Below are 25,770 nucleotides of genomic sequence, written 5' to 3' on the forward strand. Positions count from 1 at the left end.
CATTCAGAGTTTGATAGCCTATAGTCTAATACAAAAAGAAAGGCTCATCTGCAGGAGTGAAATCTAAGCGAACAAGACAACATTTGTACAGTGTCAAGGACAGCATGGTTTCTCAAAAACAACTGTCTTGTTTTCGTTCTTCCTTCTTTCTCTCTCACGCACACACACACGCGCACGCACACACGCAAACCTTCATCAGCATAACATCAAGTTTGGCTGCACGTTGCAGATGTCACGTGGTCAAAGACTGTCGTTCTGACCAATCACAGCGTACGAGGCGGCCCATTGAGAGCTGTGTAAATAAATGCTAGGTTGACCCATGTGCTGGAGGACCTGTCGCATGGATTCCACACTTCATGGTGGAATTGTGAGGAGAAGAATCATGATATCAACTTGTCTCAGCTGACGACTCGCCTATCAAACTAACCATGAATGGAAATGAAACCCAGCTGTATACAGGTAGATCATTAAGGGAGCGTACCGTGCTATTACAATATGGTTTAGCCCCATATGGGACCCTTTTTTATTTTATTTTCCATACTTACCTTACCTTTTTAACTATGATGATTTCCTTTTTCATGGAGCCAGGAAGTGTATTTGTACGGTTCTGATTAATTGAAAATGGAATTAAAAAAATGCAATACATGTATCAACTCGCCCTCCGTTATTATCAGTTTGCAGAATTACAGTACATTGCAAGTACAAGTTGAACTCGCAATCACAGTTAACACTTAACAGTTTTTGTATTGAGTTGTACTGTACAACTCAATACAAAAACTGTCAACTGTGAGTGGACGACAGTGCGACACCATAAAGTATTACACTTAATTGTTCACAAGAGGCTCCACCATTTTCAATTCATCGTAACATTTAGAGACGTACAAATGTACACTTCTATATAGCCAAAAACAGGAAATCATCATCTGCTGTCTAATTATGTTAACTGGAGGAATGAAGCTTTTGTGACTCTTATCAAAGGAGGAATGAGTCTAACATCCATTTAATGAGCAGCACATTCCTGGACAGATTATGCACCATAATGCCTGTCCTTGTGATGTAGATAATGCATGCGAAAGACTGCTAGACCTGACTTGGAACAGAACAGCTTAATATTTCAACTTGAACCCATTTACAGTAGAATGTTTATTATTTTGAAACGGCCTCTCTTGTCTTGTACGTTCCAGCTTTACCTCTGAAGAAGATGGAGGGTTCTGCGCCCATGGAGGACAGGACATGTGGAAAGTGCACTGGGGCTTCCCAGAGACTTCGCAGCAAGATGAAAGGTGTCTTCACACGGTGAGTGCACATTCAGCTAACCAACAGTGCTGGCCTGGAAAAAGTACTAAAGTTCTTAATACTTAATAAGTGAAAGTGTCAATACTGCAATATAGAAAAACTTACTACAAGTAAGAGTCCAGAATTCAAAATGTACTTGAGTAATAATAGTACAAAAGTATTGGCACCAGAATCAAAAATACTTAAAGCACCAAAAGTAAAAGTGGTCATTTAACAGAATATTCCATTTCTAGTTTTCAAATAAATAAAATATATTTTGAAAATAGCAGATCTACCAGCTCATTGATCAGTAGGTTTAGCGGTAGCTTATTACCTTAGCAAGGTGTCTTTAAAAAAAGGGAGAGGAAAAATCCCAATAATGAAAATGAACCAGTGAGTAATGTTTTAAGTAAGGGATAATATCCCCTTGTCTGTGAATTATCTCCCGACAATGACCACCTAGCCAGATATTATCCCGCTTATTACATGGCTACCTAACATAAATTAATAAATTGCCCAAAACACAACAAAAAAAGTATTCCATAGTTTCGTGCTGGCTGCGTCTTCCCAACTGCAGGGCTGGAGCACTGTCGGAAAACAAGTGAGTTGATCAAAAATAATCAATTTTCGGGTACTGCTTTTCTATTTCTCGCTCAAATGTTTTCAAAAACTTTTTTGAGAGTAATGTTTAGCTGTAAATGACACTGTGTGTGTTTGTGTTTAATTATATGGCTGTCATGTTGGAAACGGCAGTAAATCAAGTGTGTTGCAGCTGGTGCTCAAAGGGTTTGATTAGGCAGCTGTCTGTTATATAGCGGAGCGGTCATTATCAAGAGATAACTCACCTCTGAATTCAGCGATTGGCCAATCAGAATCAAGCATTCAACCAAGCCATATAATAATTAGATTTATTTCATGTTTGGTTTAAAAGAAAACATGTGATGGACATGTAGTGCCCCAGACACAATCTGGCCAGCTCTGCCAAACTAAACGACAAATCAAATTAAATAACAACACACAACTAAAAACCTTTTTGTTTTGACTTGACACCGTGACCAAGCGCTTGCTTACCTCTCCCAGGCGTCTGCTGAAGACCATAGCCATGGGCCAAGCCTTGTCGTTGCTCATATGCGGTACGGCAGTGAGCAGTCAGTACCTGGTGGATGCCGGGGTGGAGACGCCCATGCTGCAGAGTTTCATGAACTATGCTCTACTTCTGTTGGTCTACACGTCCTCACTCTGCTTCAGGAAAGGTCACCTTGACATTTATCACGTTGCTTGTGGCTTATTTTTCTAAGGATTGATAGTGTTAGTGACGCGTTAGTGGCGAGCTTGTAGGTCTGCTATTTTTGAAATATCGAAGAACGACTGACATAGAAACATAGCTTTTTCAGAAAACTGTCAGCGTGTAGAAGACATTTTTAGAATCTGATCTCAGGTCATAGCCATTTTATTGTATTTTTTCAAGAATAGCTGATGTTCAAGTTCACAACACATTGCAGCTTGTGGGTCTTTTAAACGGACAAAAATGTTTGCATTTAAAATTTGTACCTTGCCTATAATAATTACATGCCCCAAATTGGTTTTGGGCATGTCAAATTGCCATAGGTTTAAAGTGGTAGGTAGGGGGATATAAAGGAGGAAACATAATCATATGTATGACAAAGCAATAGCAACTAATCTCTTGTCTCTATTGCATACATTTTCTACAGGGGAAGGCAACATTTTGCAGATTTTAAAAACCAAGTGGTGGAAGTATTTGCTGATGGGTCTCACTGATGTGGAGGCAAACTATGCAGTGGTGAAGGCCTACCAGTACACCACACTGACAAGTATACAGGTAAATCAGATATTATCGCCTAAGGATTAGGAGCTGCCCAAACAGTGAACTGATTGACTTGATCTGAAAATGCCATTGTCTTTCATAGTTACGCTCCTAATCCTGACCTGAACTATTATGAACCTTGAAGTCATCTTAAAAGCTGCAGTCCAGGACTTATTTGAATGAATAAAAATCATTGTAACTAATCTGTATGGTAGTATAAGTATGTATAAATAATACTAAAACAATATAACTAGCTCATATGCAGTGGTTGGAAGTGCCCTAACTCTTCCATTGAGAAACTTAGACCATGTTGTTGGGTAGGACACCAGTGGTGGAAGGAATTGCATGTTTTACTTATTAAGTAAGTAGAAGTCCCGTATTCAATGAGTAAAAGTATCAGCATCAAAATATACTTAAAATACCAAAAGTAAAAGTACTCATTGTGCAGAATGTCCTATGCTTGCAGATCTGTTATTTTCAAATGGCCGAAATATATACAGTATATATAGGCTATATAGTGATGGTGTGTTTTTTAATAATAATCAAAATCAGAGAGAGCCAGGAGACCCAAGTTTTAAACCCGGGTGTGACAGTTGCAATTAGCTCTCTCCTCCGGGAAAAGGACTTAAAACTCAAGGATTGTAACTTTAGTTTTAGTCACCCTCTTTCACCTCTAGTTCTGTCCGCTTTATTCCCTGTGGAGCAGTATGTCAGTATGACACGTTTTCCTGCTGTGGTTTTGTCTGGTTTAAGCCACTAAAGTCACAGTCTGCATTTTAATGTCTTTTCAGCTTCTGGACTGCTTTGTCATCCCAGTCCTGATGGTGCTGTCCTGGTGTGTCCTGGGGACGCGGTACAGGCCGGTCCACTTTGTGGCTGTGGCTGTCTGTCTGTTAGGGGTGGGTGCAATGGTAGGAGCTGACATGATGGCCGGAAGAGACCAAGGATCCAGTAAGTGCACTTTGATCATTATTATAAACTGGCCAAAATATTCAAAAGCAACTTTGCAACTGTTGTTGGATCAGTGAACTTGGCATGTGGTTTTTGTTATTTAGAGATGCAGAGAAAAAAAGCCAACCGGATGCTCACAGGAGATTAAAATGTCTTGAAAGTGTAAGGTGCCTCTAGGATCAGCAGGAATAAGATGGATCTTTATAGAACAATGGGGCGATAGATAATAGCAGATGTACAAGCTAGTGGACCTAGAGCCCTGGGGTGCTACGGATGGTCAACTAAGTATATCGTCTCTGTCGGGTGGAAACCTGTCCAAAACCGTTACTTTTCAGGATTCAATTGAAAAAAGTAGCAAAAGAGCAGAGCTTGTGGATCTGGTACTGTTTTTGTAGTTACTACATAGTATATCATAAATTAGCATGATAAAGTAGGGCGTTGCCGTTCATTTACAAAAAAAAGGTTTAAGAGGTTTTTGCCAGACAGCAATGATACCAGTAAGACGCCGGTATTGAGTGTACAGGGTTTGATGAGGTCAGATCAACATATGGGATGTCAGAACAGGTAAGGGCCAGGTAGGGGCGGGCCTTAATTTCCGGGCCTGTTGAGAATAACTTTGGGGCAGGCCCGTCTAGAGTTTGAATGGACAGTTGGGCCTGTTGAGAACTCTAGTTTTCGCCGGCTGCCGGGCACAGCTGCACTAATAACTTTGGGGCAGGCCCGTCTAGAGCTGGAAATTTGAATGGACAGGTATAAGTCAAAAGGGAGACATCGAAGAGGAAGGATGGATGGGGAAGGATCAACATATGGAATGTCAGAACAGGTTCTGAAATATAACCATATACTGTATGGAAATCTAAGTAAGGGTTTGAGGTCAGATGTAGAGTTGCTGGCCAATAGTGTTGACATCAGGGATCTCCATATGGGTTTAACTGCGACAGAAGGTCGCATTTACTATGACATCAGGGTCTCCACATCTCCATCCCTGATGATGTCACATGAACACTGATGGTGCACGACACACTGACGGGAAATGCTCGATTCCATAGTTAACTGCGACCTTCGGTCGTGATAAGCAATGAGCTATTGGCCAGAATCGCGTGCTTTATATTCCACACCACTCACTCACTCACTCACTCACTCACTCACTCACTCCCTCCCTCCCTCCCTAGGTAGTGATCTCCTCCTAGGAGATGGGTTGGTACTGCTGAGTGCTGTTCTCTATGCCATGTCCAATGTGTGTCAGGAACACACAGTGAAGAACTCCAGTCGAGTGGAGTTCCTGGGCATGATGGGACTCTTCGGGACACTCATCAGTGGCATACAGTTGTAAGAGAACACCATGTGTATTCTAATGGATTGTTTTTCACCCTAAAAGTCATTGTGCAATGTGCATAGGTGAACCACCAAATAATTACCACCCAAGGCAACATGACATTAACAAATACTTGGCTAAGTCACTGGATGGACGGCACCATTCCTGTTTCTGTGCTATTGGGTAAAAAAAAGAATATACAATCAATCCACTTTTCCAAGACCAAACTCTCATTTGAAACATTTAGTAGAAGTTGTACCACAACGTGCAGTAAAACCTAAGTTTCGACCTAGACAATGACAAATCTAACCCTAAACAATGTTACAAATGTATTCGGGAAGGGAAACGATGTGTCTTCTATCAGTGTTTCATTTGACTGTGTGCTTTATTCCCCACTAATTCTATTTTTATGTGGAATTTCAGCGCCACCCTGGAAATAAGTGCAGCCGGGGAAATAAAGTGGAATCTCAATATCAGTAAGTTAATTTTCTATTTTGTTGAATGTTGCAATTATAGTGGTTTACCGTGCAGTATCAGGTTGACCACTGATGCACCTACTAAAGCCTTCTCATTCTGTTCTCTCTACAGTTTTGCTGTTTGCAGCATATACCTTCTGTATGTTTGCACTGTACATCTTCATGCCCGTAGTGGTGAAGATAACCAGCGCTACTGCGGTGAACCTCTCTCTGCTCACATCTGACCTATTCAGCCTCTTCTGTGGACTCTTCCTCTTCCACTACACAGTATGTTATGTATTATTATTTATTCCTTTTTTAATTAGATTAGATTAGATTCAATTTATTGTCACTGCACAATAGTATACAAATACTTAGACAATGAAATGAAGTCAAAGTCATGTGAAAATGGAAGCCATCGTTCTCACGATAATGAAAATCTAAACATTTTTGTAAAAAAAAAATCTGCTTAATGATGATGTCACTGGAAGACGGTTTCTAAACTGCCCACAGCCCTCCTATGAGACACAGACTGAGTAGAAAATAATTGTGCCATTTTATCATGATTATTAGTGAGGACCTATTATATAAAGATAGGTTGAAAATTAGTGAAGTGGTCCTTTAAGTGGTTAAATAAATGTATTAACATTACTGCCAATGAGAATGAGACCTGGGATTTTCTATCACTGTGGGATGGGAGTTGCAGCTGCTGCCAGCGGCCCACCTCGCTCTTGTTGGTGCACAGACATTCTGTGAACTGCTGAAGGTCGCTAGCTGTTTTCCACTTTGTGTTTGGATTCCTTTGCGCCTGGATAAACTCCAGTGTTTTCTCACTCGTACATGGATTTTACAAAAACAATCTGCAGCAATCATGTTAGGTGGCTGAAATTCGTACGTTTGACTTTGACATGGAGAGTTCCTTATAGCAAGCGCTCATGGTAACAGATCAGCGCACTGTGGCACTACTAGCTTACTCTAACTCAGTGGTTCCCAAACTGTGGTGCGTGCACCCCTTGTGGTGCGCGAGCGCCTTCTAGGGGCTGTGTGACATGAAAAGGCTATATATGGTTTTATTAAAATAATGATGTCAATAACTCAATTTATGTATTTTAAGTATATGCAGAATATAGCCTATGCTGCATATATATATGCCATATGCAGGTTCATATATGTGCATATTTGTGGATAAATAGGAAATATATGTCTGTATAGCTTATGCAATTTATATTTCCATGTGGGGGGTGCGTCGGCTAGGGCAGGAGGTAACTGGGGGTGCATGGCCTAAAAGTTTTGGGAACTGCTGCTCTAACTCGTCAGCTAATGCCATATCAACCCAAGGGCTAATACGGCACCCTCTCTTTCCTTTTTATGTTTCCCCTCACCCAGCCCAGAACAAATAAAGTTTGGGCAAGTGCTACAGTATGTGCCAAAGTTCTGTGCATAGTCTTTTGCCAGGTGCTTGTAAAGCATCCTGGCCTACATTCACTACTACCTCTAGTAGTGACCGTAGTGGACACGTTTTCATGATTGGCTGCCTTGTCTCTAGGCTGCCTCTAAGCCAATGGGAGACTTACCCATAAAACCCATAGTCTGAATGGCATGAAACCAATACTATGAACACTGCGTGTGAAGCTATGAGCACACAAACTGATTATACTGTAGATGTTCATAAACGAGAGCTTTCTGCAACTGGCAGTTATGACTCGTCATTCTTGTTTTTCTTCTCCTCCTCTTGCAGTTCTCAAGCCTTTACATTGTCTCGTTTGTGGTCATCATTGTGGGCTTCATCATGTTCAACATCATTCCCACGGACCCTGAGACACACCAGGCTGAATCCAGAGGTGAGCATCCTGCTGCATGGTCTGCTGTGGACCAGGCCAGGGGTGGCCTCACAGAGGACCAGCTGCTCCAGTTAGAAGAGACTGAGGGAAGAAGGGGGACACAAGTGACGATTGCTGGAGACTCGCTTACAGAAGAGACCACCTTCTTAGGCCCCCCGCCCCAGCAGGACAAAAGAGACTAAGAAGTGAGACAAGTTACAGTTGCTGAAGATGGACCACCTCAGACCAAGCACTCCTGAGATGTGTACTATCACAGTGTAGTGATACTACTACTAGTGTTACTGGGGGGGGGGGTACATTTTCTTGCCCTACAAACTTATTTGTGATCTACAAGCTCACAATGCATTGCATCGTGTCACGTTGTGAGCTTGTAGATCCGCATACTTTATTAGTTGAGATTGTTGTCAGAGAATTGTGCAGCTGTTGTTTCATAATTCTAAGCAAGCAGTTCTGCAGTTCTGGATATACAAAAGGAAAGAAATGTGGAGGAGTTGTTACTCCATTTTGAACACATGAGGGCGATATATTGCACAAGCACATGTTGACATTGGCCTTGTAGCAAGAATCATCTTTCTGAGTGCCACTGTTGCTGATATCAACCCAATTTACATTTGAGTGGAATCCTCCTTTAATGTTAATGCTTCCCAGAGAAAATACATGCTCATTGTTTAGTGGCTGTTTTCAGAGATTCTTCTATTCCATGATAAAATGTAGTGACAATTGAATTGCTGTTTGTGTCCATTTAGCCAGTATAAGGAATAAGTGGTCCAGTTATTTATTAGAACACCCTTACTGTTGATAAAAATGTGTTTTTTGTTTTGTTTTTTCTTCTCAACACTGTATTTCTTTTGCCAATTGTTTACACACACATGCACACATACAGTATAGTTCCATTGTAATGGTTAAAAAATAAACTTATTAAGTACACAAGCTATGAAGTTTGTGATGCCTTTACAATTCTGAGAATCTCAGAACACAAAACGTATACAATAATTTGCAACAAAATATATTGGTTTTTAAATAAATCTTTTATATTCTCTTGGAGTCTACATTGTTTACATTGTTTGTTATGCTCTGATGAAGGCTGCATAGCCGAAACACGTAAGCGTTCCTTTTTGGTGTGTGCCAATAAAGAAATGGAAATGTGAGTATACTTTGTCCCCCGCTTGTTTAATTTTTGGATGTGCTACCTTTTTGGATTTTTTTTTATGTATACTGGATTTGACTTTGGCACTCCACTGAAAACCATTGCTGATGCACAACCTCTTTTTCTCATTTAGTCTACATTGTTTCTCATAATGTTAATCAGTCTAGTATAGATGTGAGGTTTGATGAGCAGTTAACTATAGAGGTGGTCAGTCTCAGTGTTTCAATAACTATAGCATGGACACATAGTGAGTAGGCCTACATCCCACGTTGTTCTTTGACAGCATCATGTAAAGGGTCAGCATAAATGCAGACCCTGTTTTGGGCCATTAATGAAAATCTATTATTTCATGAAAAGAAGACATGACACATGGCCCAGTGTTAATTTTGTTGACTATAAGATGGACTAAGACTAAATCAGAATTAGCTGTCAAAATGGTCATTCATTATGCTTAGCAGGTGTTTATATAATGAACATGAGACCCGGAGTGAAACCCCTTTTAGCTGCATACCCCTGAAACAGACTAATCTGTAGATCCAATTGTCTCTGAGCTGACATGAATTTATTCAATTCAATTTAAACAAATGTTAAGCAACTCGATGTTTTAGTGACCAAATGATCCACCAAAGCAGTTGTTCTGTCTCCCTCGTACTCCATTCAATTTAATGGTGTTTAATTAATGTGTTTGGACACGCGGTGACTGACTATAATCATAATTCTGCATTGCGAACGATGCTGTTGAGGAGGCTGAACACCGAAAGCCGCTCAGGCTCCCAGTGACGACATCAAGATGGAAGAACAGCAGCAGCAGGTAACTGTTGTCTAGTGGAGAGAGAGAGGACAAACACAACTACCCACTGCAATTTAATCGCATCCAATCTTGTTGCCCACCTCTCCTAAAATCGGTAAGAGAGAGAATGTTTATTTGAGCATAATGCACGTTTCTTTGTGAAAGCGCCCATCGAGGCTTATAGCCTATATGGACATTTGCACGGATTCTGCTATGCGTGGTGATGTGCCATGGGTACTAATGAGTCTCTCGGCTCCAGCACTAGCCTGGTAACATGGTTATCGTGCACTATAGGCCAACAGAAAACATGAATAGTGGTAGTGGGACTCTGTTTCCATATTTAGTAGCCTATACGTTATTACACTATAATACATAAATAAAAATAAAAAATAAGTGTGAACAGCGGGCGTTTAGTGTTAGTGTTATAGCTATGCCGTTATAGCCGATTCCGCGATCCTTCAGCACCACGGACAGCTCCACGCTATATAAACCACCAGACGAGAACATTATCTCTGCTGCTCTGATGATCATGCATATATTATAACATTCATTTGGTTATTTTTCAGGATATTTCTGAAGAGTACAAGCACCGTATAGAAGGCGACACACATCCGGCAAGATGAAACATTTTTTGAGGTAAACAGTCATCATTGATTGAAGCACTCTCCCGTCATTTCATGTTGCAGTGCTTCGTTTGTACTACAAATCCTTAATGGTCCTTAATTGTGAAAAACCGTCACCAGTGTGACATTCGCCGGGAATTTAATGAAGCTTCTCCGTGCATTGCAATTTGATTATTTTGTCTCTTAATCAGACCTTGCCAATGGGTAATCCTGCAGGCGGCTGAGGCTTAAGTGCATGTTTTGCGGGGTCAGTCAGTGGCTGAGGGCGCTTCTCAATTCTGTTGGCGGTGAATGTGCAAACATTGTGAAGTGCGCTGTGTCTCCCTCCCGTCCCTTGGCAGTGCTCATGGTGCTCAAGGCCCTTCCAAGGCAACTTGGCTGAGACATGACAGGGTGGCTCTCTGCTTAGTGCTTTCAACCTCATTCATTCACTGATTCTAGCCTCGGTCCCAGCCTTACTGGGGGGGGGGGGGGGGGGGGGGGGGGGTCGTGAACCACCAGGAATATAATTATCACTTGCCTGAATTCCTGCTATGACAAGGAAGATTTTATGTGCTGATATTAATACAGAGGTGTATGTGTGTGTGTGTGTGTGTGTGTGTGTGTGTGTGTGTGTGTGTGTGTGTGTGTGTGTGTGTGTGTGTGTGCAACGTGTGTGTGTGTGTGTGTGTGTGTGTGTGTGTGTGTGTGTGTGTGTGCGTGTGTGTGTGTGTGTGTGTGTGTGTGTGTGTGTGTGTGTGTGTGTGTGCGTGCGTGCGTGCGTGTGTGTGTGTGTGTGTGTGTGTGTGTGTGTGTGTGTGTGTGTGTGTGTGTGTGTGTGTGTGTGTGTGCAACGTGTGTGTGTGTGTGTGTGTGTGTGTGTGTGTGTGTGTGTGTGCGTGTGTGTGTGTGTGTGTGTGTGTGTGTGTGTGTGTGTGTGTGTGTGTGTGTGTGTGTGTGTGTGTGTGTGTGTGTGTGTGTGTGCATGCATGTGTTTGTGTTTGTGACGTGTGTGCGTGCGTGTGTGTCCATTCAAGATCGCTCTCAAGATCATTCCACCTCCACTTCCTCTTAATGGGTCACTATGCATTTCCCAAGACAGCCACCCACATCTCCATTTGTGCTGCTCCCTGCTGGCTTTTAAAAATAGCTGCAAACCCTCTCTGCTGGAAAAGAGCTATTATGCTATCTGACTACGTCTTTGTTCTTACCTGTCCTCTTCTTTCTTATCCTCTGTCATCTCTCTCTCTCTCTCTCTCTCTCTCTCTCTCTCTCTCTCTGTGCCTGTGTGCGACTGTGCGTGCGTGTGCATGTGTGTGCGTGCAGGAGAGAGAGAGAGAAATAGAATGTTATAATAATAGAATTATTCTGTCAACTCTGGGTGATAACCTCAGCTTGAATTGCAGCTGAAGCATTTGCATAATGGAGAGTGGCCCACATGTCAACAAATGTCTTCTCCGACCCCATGGGAGCTAGATTTGAAACTGGCTAAAACGTACAAGTTATAAGTTGTAAAAAATGTGTGTTATTTTATAATTATCTAACAGCAAGTGTATCCCACTGACACCGTTGTCTATTCTGCCTCAGTAAAAAAAAAGCAAAGGAAGGAAAATTATTGCATTTTCTGTGGTGAAGTTTAGTCTTGAACCACTATATGGGGCCAAATAAGCTATCTGAGTCAATGAAATCTACACTATTGCTCTATCCACAAACTATCTACCTTACAATTATTTCACCCCAATTTTCTTTCCAGGGTTGTGACACAGTTCTTTGTGTTCCTGTACTGCAAATGCCTGTGGCGGGGGTTGAAGTTTGTTGTCAGGAAGTTCACAGGCCGCTGTGAGCTGCAGCGCCTCTGCTACAACCACAAACCTGGGGCCCGCAGGACCCACAAAATTGGTATGCTCAGTCATTGCCCAGATGGGGCTTTCTTCTAAGTTTTTATGATATTGTTGTTGTCGGGTAGAAATGTTTAATCTCCACATTAAATCTTTTTTTTTTTTTTTTTTTGTAAATGAATGTCCTACTATTAATGTCTCTCTCTCTCTCCGCATAGGTGTTTAAACAAATACATTCAGTATTATTATGTATACTATATCTACACTATAATAAGAGTGCTGTAATGCTGTATACTTTAAAAGCAGTTGTCTGACTCTATTCAACATCTCATTTTCAGAGTCCTCTCTCAGATACTCCAGGAACGAGGCAAGTATATCTCTGAATTCCTAAGAACAAGATGACCTATTTTAATCCAACTGTGCATTTGCGTTCTGCCTGAAATCTGTGTTTACGTTGCATTTGCTCACTATCCGCGTATCTTCCCCCCTCCTCCCCCACTGCGTATACTTAACTATCCTATCCTTCCACAATCCTCTTATTGGCCGTGCGCCGCTTTCCTCTCATGTTTGTCGTTCCACTTCCCTCCTCATATATCTCGACTGGCTTCCATAGCTGCTGCAGTCTGCCCTCAGTGTCCACCCTGACAAAGTGGAGAAGACTATCGATGACATCATGGTCCTGAAGAAGATCAACCCTGACACCAACCCCCAGTGAGAGTCTCATGTCTTCAACACAATGAGCCCTTGTTTCCCAAAGACTGGGTCCCCTTGTTTTTTCCTAGTAGATCGGCAATTTTGACTAGTTTGGGTCTCGGGAGAATGTCTAATTTCTGTTTTGGGTCACTGGTCAACAGTTTGGTCCAAATGTCACACTTGTGTGAAGTAAGCATTGCTTTTTATCATGATGTGATGATGAGAATGTCATCATATACATCAGCCAATCAAAGTAATTGATTCCGTGCTCAAATGGACAGACAGACATACACACAAAGCTGTGCATTGGAACGGCTGCACCGCTCAAAAAGAACAGAGAAGCTGAAAAAAGGAGATACAGTACAAGGTCTCTGCCTGACAGCAACAAAATAGTGAAGCCTCAGTTTACATTTAGTTGAGTCTTGTGTCGCCCACAGAAAATAGCCAATATATAAGCCCACACAACGCATGGCAGCATAACACGTTGTGAGCTTGTAGATCTGCTATTTTTAGAGTTGCACAAATCCACACCCATGTGTATAAATCATCAAGTAAAAATCAGGCTTTAGATTTTCAGTAAAATGATGGCCTTAGAACTAATTTGGGAAGATATGGGTCGGCCCACTTAGTACTATTATAAACACTAGAAGCTCGTCTGGCTCTAGCGCCATGGCAGAAAAAAGAAAGAAAGAAAGAAATTGAATTTAAAAAAAAAAGAAAAGGAAAAAGGGAAGTGATGTATTTTGCATCACAGTACTTCCGGTTGAAATGTTGTGCAATAACATAGTGTCATGGAGTTTTATATCAACTGTAGATTGTGCAAGTGCATTCACTGTGAGGAAAGCAGCTACAGTATCATCCTTCGCATAATATGTAACAATTTTTGCGTAAAATGTGGAGTCATTTGAGAGTGTGAGAACAAAGCTGTCTCGAACTCCTTGGACGTCGTCTTGGATTAGTGTAGCTTGATGAGATCAGTGAGCTCCAGGCTCAGTGCCTCTATCCATGCTAACCTGCTCCATTGCCCTCCTTCTGTCCGTAGGCTCGGCATCTCTCTCCAGGCCAGTCTATTCCAGATCGCAGGCTACAGGAACCTAGTTGCCGAAGTGGAGAAACTACGCAGGGAACCATATGACTGTGAGAACCTTCAGCATGAGGACATGCTCATGAAGGTATACACTATAGTTTACTATGAAAACCTGCAAAACCAGTCAGTCCGTCAGTCACGCCTCGTGACACGCTCCATAATAATATGGCCAATACAGAATTGATTCCATTCATTGATCTGACCTCATTAAACTCTGTACACTCAAGACACTGCCCCCGCTGCCACCCTTTGATAATGGATGGCCAATACAGAATTAATTCAGGGCCGTAGCTGACCATTTGGTTGCCCTACTCGTAGGATATTTGTGCTGCCCCGCTCCCGACGAGAGTGCTGCTATTACTCATGCAGATAGAATATTTTCGCTGTTTGTGAGGACGCACACACGGCCGCTCGTTATTATGCGGCGGAGCCGTGGTGGAAATTGTTATTTTTAGGGTCGGTTTGGCACTTTTTGGCACTATTTGTTTCCCCCCTCGGCCTGTTGCCCTATTCGCAGTGCGGATTGCATGTATAGGTAGCGACAGCACTGAATTAATTCCATATGTTGATCTGACTTCATCTGACCTCATCTGACCTCATCAAACTCTGTGTGCATTACAGCTTTGGAAGGAATTACGTACTGACACACCTCTCACTGGTCGCATCTCCAAACAGTGGTGTGAGATTGGCTTCCAAGGCAGCGATCCAAAGACTGACTTCAGAGGCATGGGCCTGCTGGGCCTCCACAACTTACTGTGAGTGAGAGAGTGAGAGTGAGAGTGAGAGTGAGATTGAGAGTGAGAGTGAGAGTGAGAGTGAGAGTGAGATTGAGAGTGAGAGTGAGAGTGAGAGTGAGAGAGACACAAACAGACTGACTGACTGACTGACTGACTGACTGACTGACTGACTGACTGACTGACAGTCACACACATATGCACATGGGCATGATATCTGTACATGTAGTAGTATCTGTCCAGACTCCACAGGTATACGGCACCAATAAGCCATTGTGCTTTTAGAATCTTGAAATGACTTCACGTCTTTTTAACTGACTTAATGCCATTTTCTCTACTTCCTTATAGGTATTTTGCAGAGCACGACAAGGCCACCGCTCTTCAGGTGCTTCATGACTCACTACAACCAAAACACAAGTATGTTGATTCCGCTCTTCATTACAGACACCCCACACCTGCACATGCATGCATGACTGAGTGAACACAAGACATTATCCATAACTCTCTGCTTCTCGCTTAGTCACGCTTGTTCTTCTGTCTTTATAACGTCCCTCTCTCAAATGCAACTTTTTTACTGACGTCCATCATCCATTTGTGCTGTGTTGTTTTGGCTTCTTGCTTCGATCAGAAACTCAACGAGCTGTCTCATCTCAAAGGAACACCGTTCTTCTGCCTTTTTTTCTCTCCTCCACCTCCTCCATTGTGTCCCATTTACCCACTGCACCCCCACTGCTCCCCTCTCTTCCTCACATGCACTGTAGGAGCGCACACGGGGAGGCAAGGTACTCGCTTCACTCTCACTCACAGTTTTGTGCTGAATTCATAGGCTTGTTTTGTGCATTTATCTCTCACCCTTCTTTGCTGTTTCATTCATCCATTCATCATGAAAAACGTTTCCTAGTCTTATCTGCACCGTCCCACATCTATACAGTATATGATATTCCTTTTGCTTCCACTAGCCAGAATTGTAGCATTATTTGCAGAATAAGCAAAGGGCAATGTTTCAGCCACTGATATGCATTATGAATATTATGCACAGAAAGCATGTTGATTTAAAAACTAAAAAAACTAAAAAAAGACCCATAAGGGTCATAGTTAAATTCCTAAAATCAAATGTCCTTCGCTCATAGACAGAACAGCACTGGATTGAATCTATCACTTCTATTCCCATTGCAATCAGAACTGCAGACTCACTCCCAATCTTCCGCCGTAGTCTGAAAACTCACCTCTGCAGACTCCATCTTGGCCCGTAGCACAGGCTAAATTTATGTAATTTAGATTTAGAATTTAGCATTTTATTAGATTTAGAATTTAGCATTTTATGTAGACATAGCACGTAGCACTCTGTAATGTATACTCACAGCCTCACTGTACAGATAATCTACTGCAGCATGATTCTTGGTGACTATTTCTATGTATTGGTTGTATTTCTATGATGTATTACCTTGTTGTATTGTTCTTGCTTACTGTAAATCACTCTGGATTAAGAGCGTCTGCTAAATGCCTAAATTGTAAATTGTTTGTCCTTCACAGTGAGATGAGCAAATCAGAATGGGAACAGAAGTCCATAGACAAAGCTATTGGGTGAGTGTCTAGACATACTGAAACAATCATGTGCAGTATACAGTAGGTCAAATACCATCAAAAGTATAATGTGTGTGTGTGTGTGTGTGTGTGTGTGTGTGTGTGTGTGTGTGTGTGTGTGTGTGTGTGTGTGTGTGTGTGTGTGTGTGTGTGTGTGTGTGTGTGTGTGTGCGTGTGTGTGTGTGTGTGTGTGCGTGCGTGCGTGCATGCGTGCATACGTGTGCGTGCGTGTGCGTGCGAGCGTGCAAGCATACTTGCTTTTATCTGCATCTGATATAATCTGAGTAATAGTTTTTAGAGTAGACCAATCAGCCCAGATAGAGATCAATCTTTAATTTGATCAAGGTCATCTGAGTGTTATCATAGATTTGCGCTGTAGCACTCATCTATGAATCAGAAGTGAGTCATTAATTGTTTCTGTTATGTCCCATTCAGCTATTCTTTTGCCATCGTGGGCATCAACATCACAGAGCTGACCTACTCTCTGATGGTGAGCGGGGCTCTGAAGACACATCTGTACAACGTGGCACCAGAGATGCCCAACCTGATGCACTTCCAGCAAACCTTCTGTGAGTTAGTTGGGATGTATGTGTTATTATTAATGTGTGGACAGCAGGTCCTACATCATCGCCATCGCTGTCGGGTGGGGTGGGGTGAAGGAAAGAAAAAGACAATTACTGCATCAAAAATAATCAACAAACTATACTATAAAAACTGTTCAAACATTGGCCAAATTGTCAAAGAGAAAGAGGCAATTGCCAATCTACAAGCTCACAATGCCTCGCAATGCGAAGCTTGTAAATCGTCTATTTTCACAATATTTATCTGTGGAACAGAGTCAAAAGGTTGAAAAGGTTGATAACCACTGTCCTACCTGACACCAGGGATTACATGTATCAATTTAAGAGCAGGGGGCCACCTCCAACCACTGCAGATGTGCTAGTTATATTGTATAACATACCATACCATACGGATTGGTTAAAAACAATGTTCTATTCATTAAGGGAGTAGTTTCACCCAAAGAATGACTTAGTTTCTATGAATTACACACCCAATGATGCCTTGAAGAGGTCATCAAATTATTGAATTATTTGATAAAGGATATATTGGGTGAACTACTCCTTCAAAATAAGAACTCTTCTTTTTTTGCTGTGCATTAATATAAAGCACCATAATTAGGCTAAGATTGTTGTGGTTATGGCCCAGTAAGTAATTACAAAAACAGAAAAAATCACACCCAATCAGAATTTGCGTCCTCACCTTCGTCTTCAATGTTTGTGTTACGCAATGTTTGTGTTTACACAAACACTCATAATTGTCCATTCATTGTCAATGGCATTTAATGTTTGTGTAGGACAAAATTTGTACTTTGCACATACACAAAAGCTGGACATAGGAGGGGCTGTCACCCCTAAAAAAGGAGGAAAACAACGTATTGGACTTTACTCTGTAACTGACCGAGTGAAGCGTTATCATGCCATCGTAAGTATAACTCTGGTCACTTGCTTCACTGCCCTCAGGTTACCTGATGCAGGAGTTCCACCGCTTTTGGACCGAGGAAGATCCCAGTGACATCATGGAGTTCAATCGCGTTCGCTCCAAGTTCCACAGAAGGATCCTGCGCCAGCTGAAGAACCCTGACATGGCACTGTGTCCCCACTTCTCTGCCTCAGACCTCCACCTGGTCAACCTGTAAACCCCGGACCGATTCACCACGGGAACCCTAGTGTCCCTTTTCTGGGTATGTCATGACAGGCCAATGTCCCGCGAAAATAGCCAATCCAGAAGCTCACGACGTGTCGCAATGCACGACGTCAGCTTGTATATCGGCTATTTTCGACTAAGATATTTGGTGTGGATGGAAAAAAGGAGGCAGCCAAGTATAGACCCCTGGGGGACACCGGTCAATGGACTATTAGGGTTTAAGTGGTTAACCTCACTTCCCCTCTGGCCAATCCTACCCAACTCAGTAAAATATACAATCGTACAAGAGGGCATCCAGGAGGTAGAGTAATTATCACGACACCCTTTGTTTAGTTCTATACAAAATACCAAATGAAAACGATTTGCCTCAGTTACAATGTCTGGGGGCCAACTCTATCTTCCCTGCTGAACCCAAGTTCCCCTATAGCTAGCATCACGTCATGTCATGGCACTGCCAACAGCTCACATAGCCAGCATGTGACCACCACACACACACGCACACACACACACACACACACACACACACACACACACACACACACACACACACACACACACACACACACACACACACACTGCCTATACCCACTCACTGCAATGTCGGAGCACCAGCATCCAATGTGACCACAGCGATTGTAGGGGTGCAGGAGTCTGTGCCACATTTAATGAGTAAATCATTGTCATCAGTTGCTTTAATGGTTCATATGATTGTACGGTAGTATACTTTGCCCACTAGTATGCAAGCAAGTGATTTGTTCTTTCAGCCAATAGAACGCAACTTTGTGGCCACAGGGAATGAGAGGTTAAGGGCTCTTGGACAGGGTGAGTAAAATAGGAACTGAAAAGGTGGCAAAAGAGTTTTTTTAAATGTAAGTTTAGGTTTAAAAACGAGCAAGAGCTAATACAGAAGCGTTGCATATGAAACTGACCTGAAGCATAAAAAATATAGCTGAAAATGATTTGCAGAATCAAATTGTGTCATTCGGGTAGACATATAATTAATCACTTTTAGCTCATTCATATAGAGATTGTACTATAGTTTTAGGTAATTTCTTGTAAATGCATGATAGAAACACAAAAATAATTCTCCTTGCCAAAATATTGAATGTGGAGAAATTACACAGATGTTTATCACTTGTGGGTTTACAAGACAATTGTTTTGTGAACTTGTAATTTCTTTCTGTTTTCAAATACTGTTTTGATTTTACTATATTTTATTTGTCCAATTTGTACAATTTATAGTATTACTTGGGGCATTTGTAAAAAAGAAAATGTCCCATAAAAAAATGTTTGGGGGAAGAAAAAATAATATGAATTCACAAAGTGTGATACACAAATCACTAAACATTGTTATTTCTTTCAGGTGTGCAAAATAGTTTCCACCGTTTCATTTCTGAATGTTTGATCTTAGTCATGATTGTTTGATGTTCCAATCACTTTTAATTGAATGTTACACTGTTATCAGCTGTTTTAGTAGTAGCCAAAGCAATAATTGTGACTACATTTGAATGCACATTTCATAAAATGTTTTTATTTGCACCATGTGTGCCTATATGTACTGTATCAATCTGTTAGATATCTAATTCAAAGTGACTTCAAAGTGACTTGCGGAAACTCATTCCATTTAATGTCTGTTATCCTGTCATATGCAGTTCTCTCCTGAAGGCAGCAACAAGAGAACTTGAACTTCTACAGTACATGTTCATTAGTGTCAAATCCAAAGCGGCTCTATGAAGACCAGATTGGGAAAATAATTCCCATTCAGTGTCTTGACAGTGGATGAGCAGTTTGGCCATTGTTTACAATCATAATGTTACACCCAATTCTTACTTTGCATCTCACACTGAAAATAGCCGACCTACAAGGCGTTGTGAGCTTGAGATCAGCTATTTTCGGTGCTCAACAGCATGCGCAACCATATTGATCAGGTAAATCGTAGTTTTCATAATGAATCATGAAGTATAAATGAAACTTAATTATCCCAAACCTGCCTCCATTATTATGTGTAGTAGTGATGCTGGATTTCTGTAACGTAAGAAAGTTATTCCTGCTTGTGCATTCTTTATCTTTTTATTTATTTATTTATTAGCCTTTTCTTCAGATTCATTCATTATATCATCCACTGGTTGCAGATTAACAGCTTTGGCAAGCTGTCTGTCATAAGCCTGGAACTGTATGATGTAATTTCCATGCCATGCTTGCACTGTTGAATGTGACGCAATTGTGTTTACTGTACTTTCTCTGTTACATTTAAGTGAATGCCAATGCTTTTTGTCAGTATTATGCAGCTGTTTACTTAACTGAATGTCAGTACTGGGTTCATCATTCGCTTGCATTTGCCATTTTGTTTTGCTATAGTTTTGTTATATTTGTCTGCTGTATGGCCCGTGATCATAATTGGTGCATTTTAAATACATGCTGTATATACTGCTTCAAAACTGCTCTCAAGTTTGGTACTGCATGATAATAAGTTAATAACCATTATGATATCACTGCTTTGGCACGCCGTTTGCCTACTGTTAGAGCCTAAATCAAGTGAACACACCTAGAAACTGCAGCTGTACGCTTCAATTGTCTGTGACGTGTTAACAGGTGCTTTTTGAAAACACAATAAAAGCTAAATGTCAGATGACTGTCAAATGGCTGAGGCAATCCTTACTTGAAGGAATTCTACTACTATCTCATGGATCATGGGGCCCTCCCTGAATCCATTATGTCTGTAATGTTGGTGCTTGTCCTGAAAGACAAGGTTGGGAAGCTAAATAGCATGACAATATTGAGTACTTATAGACCTATTGCCCTTGCCAGTGTCTTGTCTAAAATACTGGAAAGAATCCTACTATTGATTGATTGATTGATTGATTGATTGAACACTTTATTGAAAATTAATTCAAAAGGATACAGACACAAGAAAGCCGTTGTGGTCCTTTTGAGGAAAGGGGACATGGGGAGTAACAAAACAAAACAGACAAAAACAAAATACCATTTGTATTTTGCCCTGACCCTGTTCCTTTTGGGGAAGGGGGGCAGGAGACAAAGACATAGACAACAAGAAACAAAAACACAAAAAACCCAACCAATAAACAATTAAAACTAGATTATTTTTTGTCTTATTATTTTTTTAACCTATTCTAAATCTTAAAGGTCAGTATAGATTTTAAAATGTAGGTCATGTTAGCAGCCAACCATCTTTTTAATGTGAATTTAAAGTTTTTGAAGGAACTGATCAGCTTAAGGGTGGAAGGCAAGTCATGTCTCTTTCCCTGCTAGTCCTCTCATAATATGCAAGGAATTAAAATACCTTGGTCATGTCGTCAATGATGATTGGATGGATGACAGATATGTCTACAGACATCGTAAAAAGTATGCGCAGGCAAATATGTTTCTCCGTAAATGTTATGTGTTCTGTTGATGTTAAGTGTTCACTGTTCAGAGCCTACAGGTATGTCACACGTCTGTACACCGCTCATCTCTGGCATGCGTACAGGGTGAGGAGTATGACGAGGCTCAAAGTGGCCTATAAATGTACTGGTGTACGTAATGTTGATCTGACTTGATGTATTTCATATATGTATATATTTATACCGCTGTCTTTTTATATTTTGTGCCGTTTTATTTTGTATGGATCCAAGGGTCTGAAAAGAAAAAAGAAAAGTTTATTATCCACCGTGGTTGACATGGGCAGGAGTGAATTTCTTTTTTTTAGGATGTCAAATATTTTAGCCAACTAAAATAGGGTTGTATAGGCTCTGTATAATTGTTCTATACCAATTTACAAAATTATAAGAACTATGTGATGAAAAAAGTCCTATTAAATTGTATTAAACGTCAAACTCACCATTGGAGCTGTACAGAAAGCTTGCATTATCCTCTTTCAATCTGTAAAATTTTGGTTTCATAAAAATGAGTGTCAGAGTTTGGGAGTGCTCGGTGGATATCACTCAACAGCCCTGTGTACCACCAGTTTGGAATTTGCACATGATGCAGGAGGTTGCTTTACTAAAAAAAAAAAGTGCTTCCAAACTCCAATATTTGCAAATCACCTGCAAGGAATTTCGTTAGAGGAAGTAGGTGGATTTTTATGAAACAAACTTTACAGATTGAAAGATAATTCAAGCTTTCCATACAGCTGCAATGTTGGCGAGTTTGACGTCGTTTAATACAATTAGATAGGACTTGTGTTTGGATGAATGGGCCGTCTATGGGAAGTTGCACCTATAGTCAGCACCTTGCTGGCAAGATGGCTGCGGTCTCAACATAGTCTGCTGACAGCAGAAAACATGACTTATTTAAATCTACTCCGTCGTGTACGAACACAGCTCTCTTCTCAAAGGCATTGTTGGATTGAAATGACACTGATGAGATGTGGACAGACACAGGCTTGTAGTTAAAGTTATGCTTCATTTATAGGAAGAATACTGGACCCCTAATATCACACATTTCAATAGAGATCACAAATGTTGGTGTCAACACAAGATGGCATACATCTTGCAAAATCAATGACTTACAGTATAAGGTGATTGACATGTTTTGCTAACCAATTTAATACGAGGGCTGCTGTGATTTAAATCCACTGGATTTTGTCTCCACTCCACCCCTGCCGATGAATAAAATATCGTAATGACACATTTGTCCTGATAACATAATACTTGTGTTCACTGTTCAAAGACTCAGTATTACATATCCCTTAAGTCTCCCAAGTGCTCCATTACACACACACAGATATAAACAGCTGGAGATGCTCTGAGCGGCGCACGTTTCTAGTTATCCCGGCTGTCTACCAAAGTCTTTCCTAGTAAGTCCTAGTACCCTACTGTAAATATGAGCTAAAACCAGGTCAAATACTGCCACCAATTCACCTAGACTCGTGAGTCCAACAAGCCAACAAGCAGTTTTACAAAATAGAATTTTATTAAGAGACAATTGCATTAAGATCAGTCACTACAATCTTGAGTTCCTGTAAATATGAAAATCGTTCTTACAATATTGGAATCGATTTAATCAAATTTTGAACATAAAAAGGGTCAATGTTTTAGTCTTAAGGCTTAGCAATTTATTGTTGGGAGACTACCATCCCCAGTCCCGGCGAACAAACCGAGCACTACCAGGAAGGTTGTTGATGGGTTCTCTAGGTCCAAGAGTGCCGGTGGACAACATAGTTTTAGGAGTTCCTGATGGTGGAGTGCCGGAATGCCTAACGGACTGTTGTGGAGAAAATCCACGAGGACCCATGACATCAGTTGTCCGTGTGCGGTTCTTGGTACTGTGCCACATACTTCCCATACCAGGGAAGTCGGATTCAAATCTGTGCAATAAGAAGAGCCGATATAGGCCAGGTAATTGAAAGACACACTGCACAGTCACCCTGCAGGGGTAAAAAGATCAAGGGTTAAATTAAATTATTCAGCATTTAAGATATTATAAATAATCGAAAGCACTGAACTCACACGTCAGGCGGTCTCGCAGTGAGCTTTTGGTTGAGGACAATCTGGTTCCGATAGATGGCATCTCCCTGGTCAAGCTAGGAGGGGGGAAAACAAGGTTCACCTGAAGTATTCTCTAGTTTTCAGTTTCACTCATCTTCAGCCATGTCTTTAGAGTGTCTCTATTCTGGGCATGTCATAATATTTGATGGTGAAGTAAAGTATACATGTAGTTCTTAAGCAGTTATGATACAGTATATATGTAATTGTATGGTTTAGGTAGTGCTGGTATACTACCTTAAAGCTGGACCCACAAGAACCAAGAGCAAAAGAGAACATAACTCTGGTGCCATATACTTCTTTGGGTCTACATTTGCTGTCCAGGAGTGTGCTTCTGGAAGTTGGGTTAGCACCAGTTGGGTTAGCACTAGACAAATCAGCCACTACTGTCATCAGCCCATCAGCGGAACACACTGTAGATGGAGAAAGCATCGGCAGTCAACACGTCAGCATCTTTACAGTGATGGCCATTTTGTGGTGACACCGATCGAAAGTCCATTAATTTTCCCGATAGCAAAGCAAATTTATTAAATATAGTAGGCCTACCAGTATATCATATAAATATTACTTTACAGAATCAAATGTATTATAGTCATGATTCACCAGAACCCTGGATGGTTTGGTTCCAGGCTTAACATTTTAACCACAAAATGGCCACCACTGCTATGCCCTATACCGTTATACGCAAAGCCCTCAAGGATGAATTATATACCAACAAGTTCCGTAGTTGGGAAGGTACAGGTCATCACAGAGGAATCCTGGACAGCCAATGTCTTGGCATTCCTGATGGTTATCTCAAAAGAGCCAGAGAATTTCTTCAAACAAACGTTCTAGACAAAAAGTTAAAATGGTTAACAAAGTTTCGCTCTTCACGTCAACAAGTTGATGTTCAGTTGTCTGATTTCACATCCCACCTTATAGGCGTAGCCAGCACGATAGAGGGGCACAGTCAGGTGCAGAGCTTGGCTGTCATTGTTCATGATGTAGCCCTTCTCAAAAGCCAGGTCTGGGGTGAGGGGATCTGGGCCGATATAAGCCCGCCACAGGGAGTGAAATGGCTTATGCTCTAGCTTGAAACTGATGCCCTTCTCGGAGCAGAAACCTTCAAATGCCGGAGGAACTGTTGACAAGCATGGCACAGTTTGTAATTATGAACATTGCTAGCAAAAACGGACAATTAGACCTGTCAATTAACTTACAGATGCCAGTTATCTGTGCCTCAACTGATGCCAGATGATAGTAAGACAGTCTCTCAGGAAGAATCATCAGGGAGCAGTTGATGTCCAGTCTGTACTGCAGGACTCCCCGTGTGTAAAGCTAAACAACAAAAGAGTCACACAGGCTGGTAGTGAAAGCCACAACCCTAAAACAAGACAAATTGCTCATGGAAAGATTCCATTTCACCTTTTTATCCTACCTGTCTTGAGACAACAGAGTCCTCAAATGGTACACTGAGAGTATATCCGTGGGTGTTGTTGGGATAAACAACGTTGGAGATATAGTGCAATGGCATAGTGAATTGATGTCCATTCAGCTTTACAACCACCAACTCCACATCCCCAGGGAAAGGCCCCAGGTAAACTGTGAACATGCTTTCTTCAAGAACAGTCCCTGAAATGAAGAGCACTCGGATCGTTTTTCCAATCTTTTAAGTTACAGAGTAGGACACCATTTACTGACGAATGGACCCTTTCTTACGGTTAACACTGAAGGCAGGATGAGAGCGAACAGGCGTGGCCAGGGATCTGAGTAGGCGGAATCTAGTTTCCACATGATCCTCGTCTTCAAAGAGGTGCTCAAAGTAGAGGTAGAAGACAAAGTACTCGTGGTACATGTTGTCTAACACAACGCTCTAGTAAATAAGATACATCCACATAAAGTTTACATGCAGATACAGTACTGTAAGTTTAAAAAGCCATGGAGAATTTTAAAGTCACATTAAAGTGTCCTGAAGATTGTGTTGATTATTGTAACGTTTATCAAACCCCTGTAAAGTGTCTAGCCTCTGACCTTCCTGCGTCCTCCTTCAGAATCATACGGGATGCTGATCTGGAGCGTAGTGTTGGTTTCCTCCATGACGTAGCCCCTCCACTTCATAACATCTGGATCAAGGAGCTGGCCATTAACCCACAGGCTGAAGTCTCGGCCACTCAGCTGGCCATCTTTACCCCACATGTCACGCTGTTGGCTGTTCTGTTCAGAGACTCCAGATGCAGGAGGTGCAAACACCAGTGGTGTCCTCCACACCACATTGCTGTCACTGTAGGAGTGGCTGTCACTGTAGGAGTAGGACCCTTCATCTGTATATGGGCAGCAACATTTAAAGCTTTATGTTAAACACATAGAACACTTTCATCTGGAAATATTGAGGGAACATGTGGCAAAAAAAAAGCCATCTTCACTATTGACATACAATATACTACTAGCGTTAACCATATGAACCCAA

At 41.4% G+C, this 25,770-nt stretch overlaps 2 protein-coding genes across 2 annotated transcripts; both read left to right on the plus strand.

Moving 5' to 3' along the window:
- Nucleotides 1-318: 318 nt before the first annotated feature.
- LOC308326787 (solute carrier family 35 member F2-like) lies at nt 319-8,765 on the plus strand. Its single transcript, XM_080779816.1, has 9 exons — nt 319-459; nt 1,185-1,296; nt 2,356-2,528; nt 2,988-3,115; nt 3,892-4,051; nt 5,224-5,380; nt 5,790-5,842; nt 5,955-6,109; nt 7,560-8,765. Exons 1-9 carry the CDS (start codon nt 429-431, stop codon nt 7,842-7,844), a joined length of 1,254 nt encoding a protein of 417 aa, XP_080635942.1. The 5' UTR covers nt 319-428; the 3' UTR covers nt 7,845-8,765.
- A 1,453-nt stretch (nt 8,766-10,218) lies between these two features.
- On the plus strand, nt 10,219-17,833 carry elmod1 (ELMO/CED-12 domain containing 1; the record flags this gene model as incomplete). Its single annotated transcript, XM_080781271.1, has 10 exons — nt 10,219-10,235; nt 11,955-12,100; nt 12,378-12,406; nt 12,653-12,750; nt 13,775-13,904; nt 14,441-14,574; nt 14,902-14,970; nt 16,087-16,137; nt 16,573-16,706; nt 17,658-17,833. The coding sequence occupies 10 exons, from the start codon at nt 10,219-10,221 to the stop codon at nt 17,831-17,833; spliced, it is 984 nt and encodes a 327-aa protein (XP_080637397.1).
- Nucleotides 17,834-25,770: the final 7,937 nt, after the last annotated feature.

Source organism: Protomyctophum bolini (assembly GCF_963924005.1).
Source record: "Protomyctophum bolini genome assembly, chromosome: 13".
Taxonomy (NCBI): Eukaryota; Metazoa; Chordata; class Actinopteri; order Myctophiformes; family Myctophidae; genus Protomyctophum; species Protomyctophum bolini.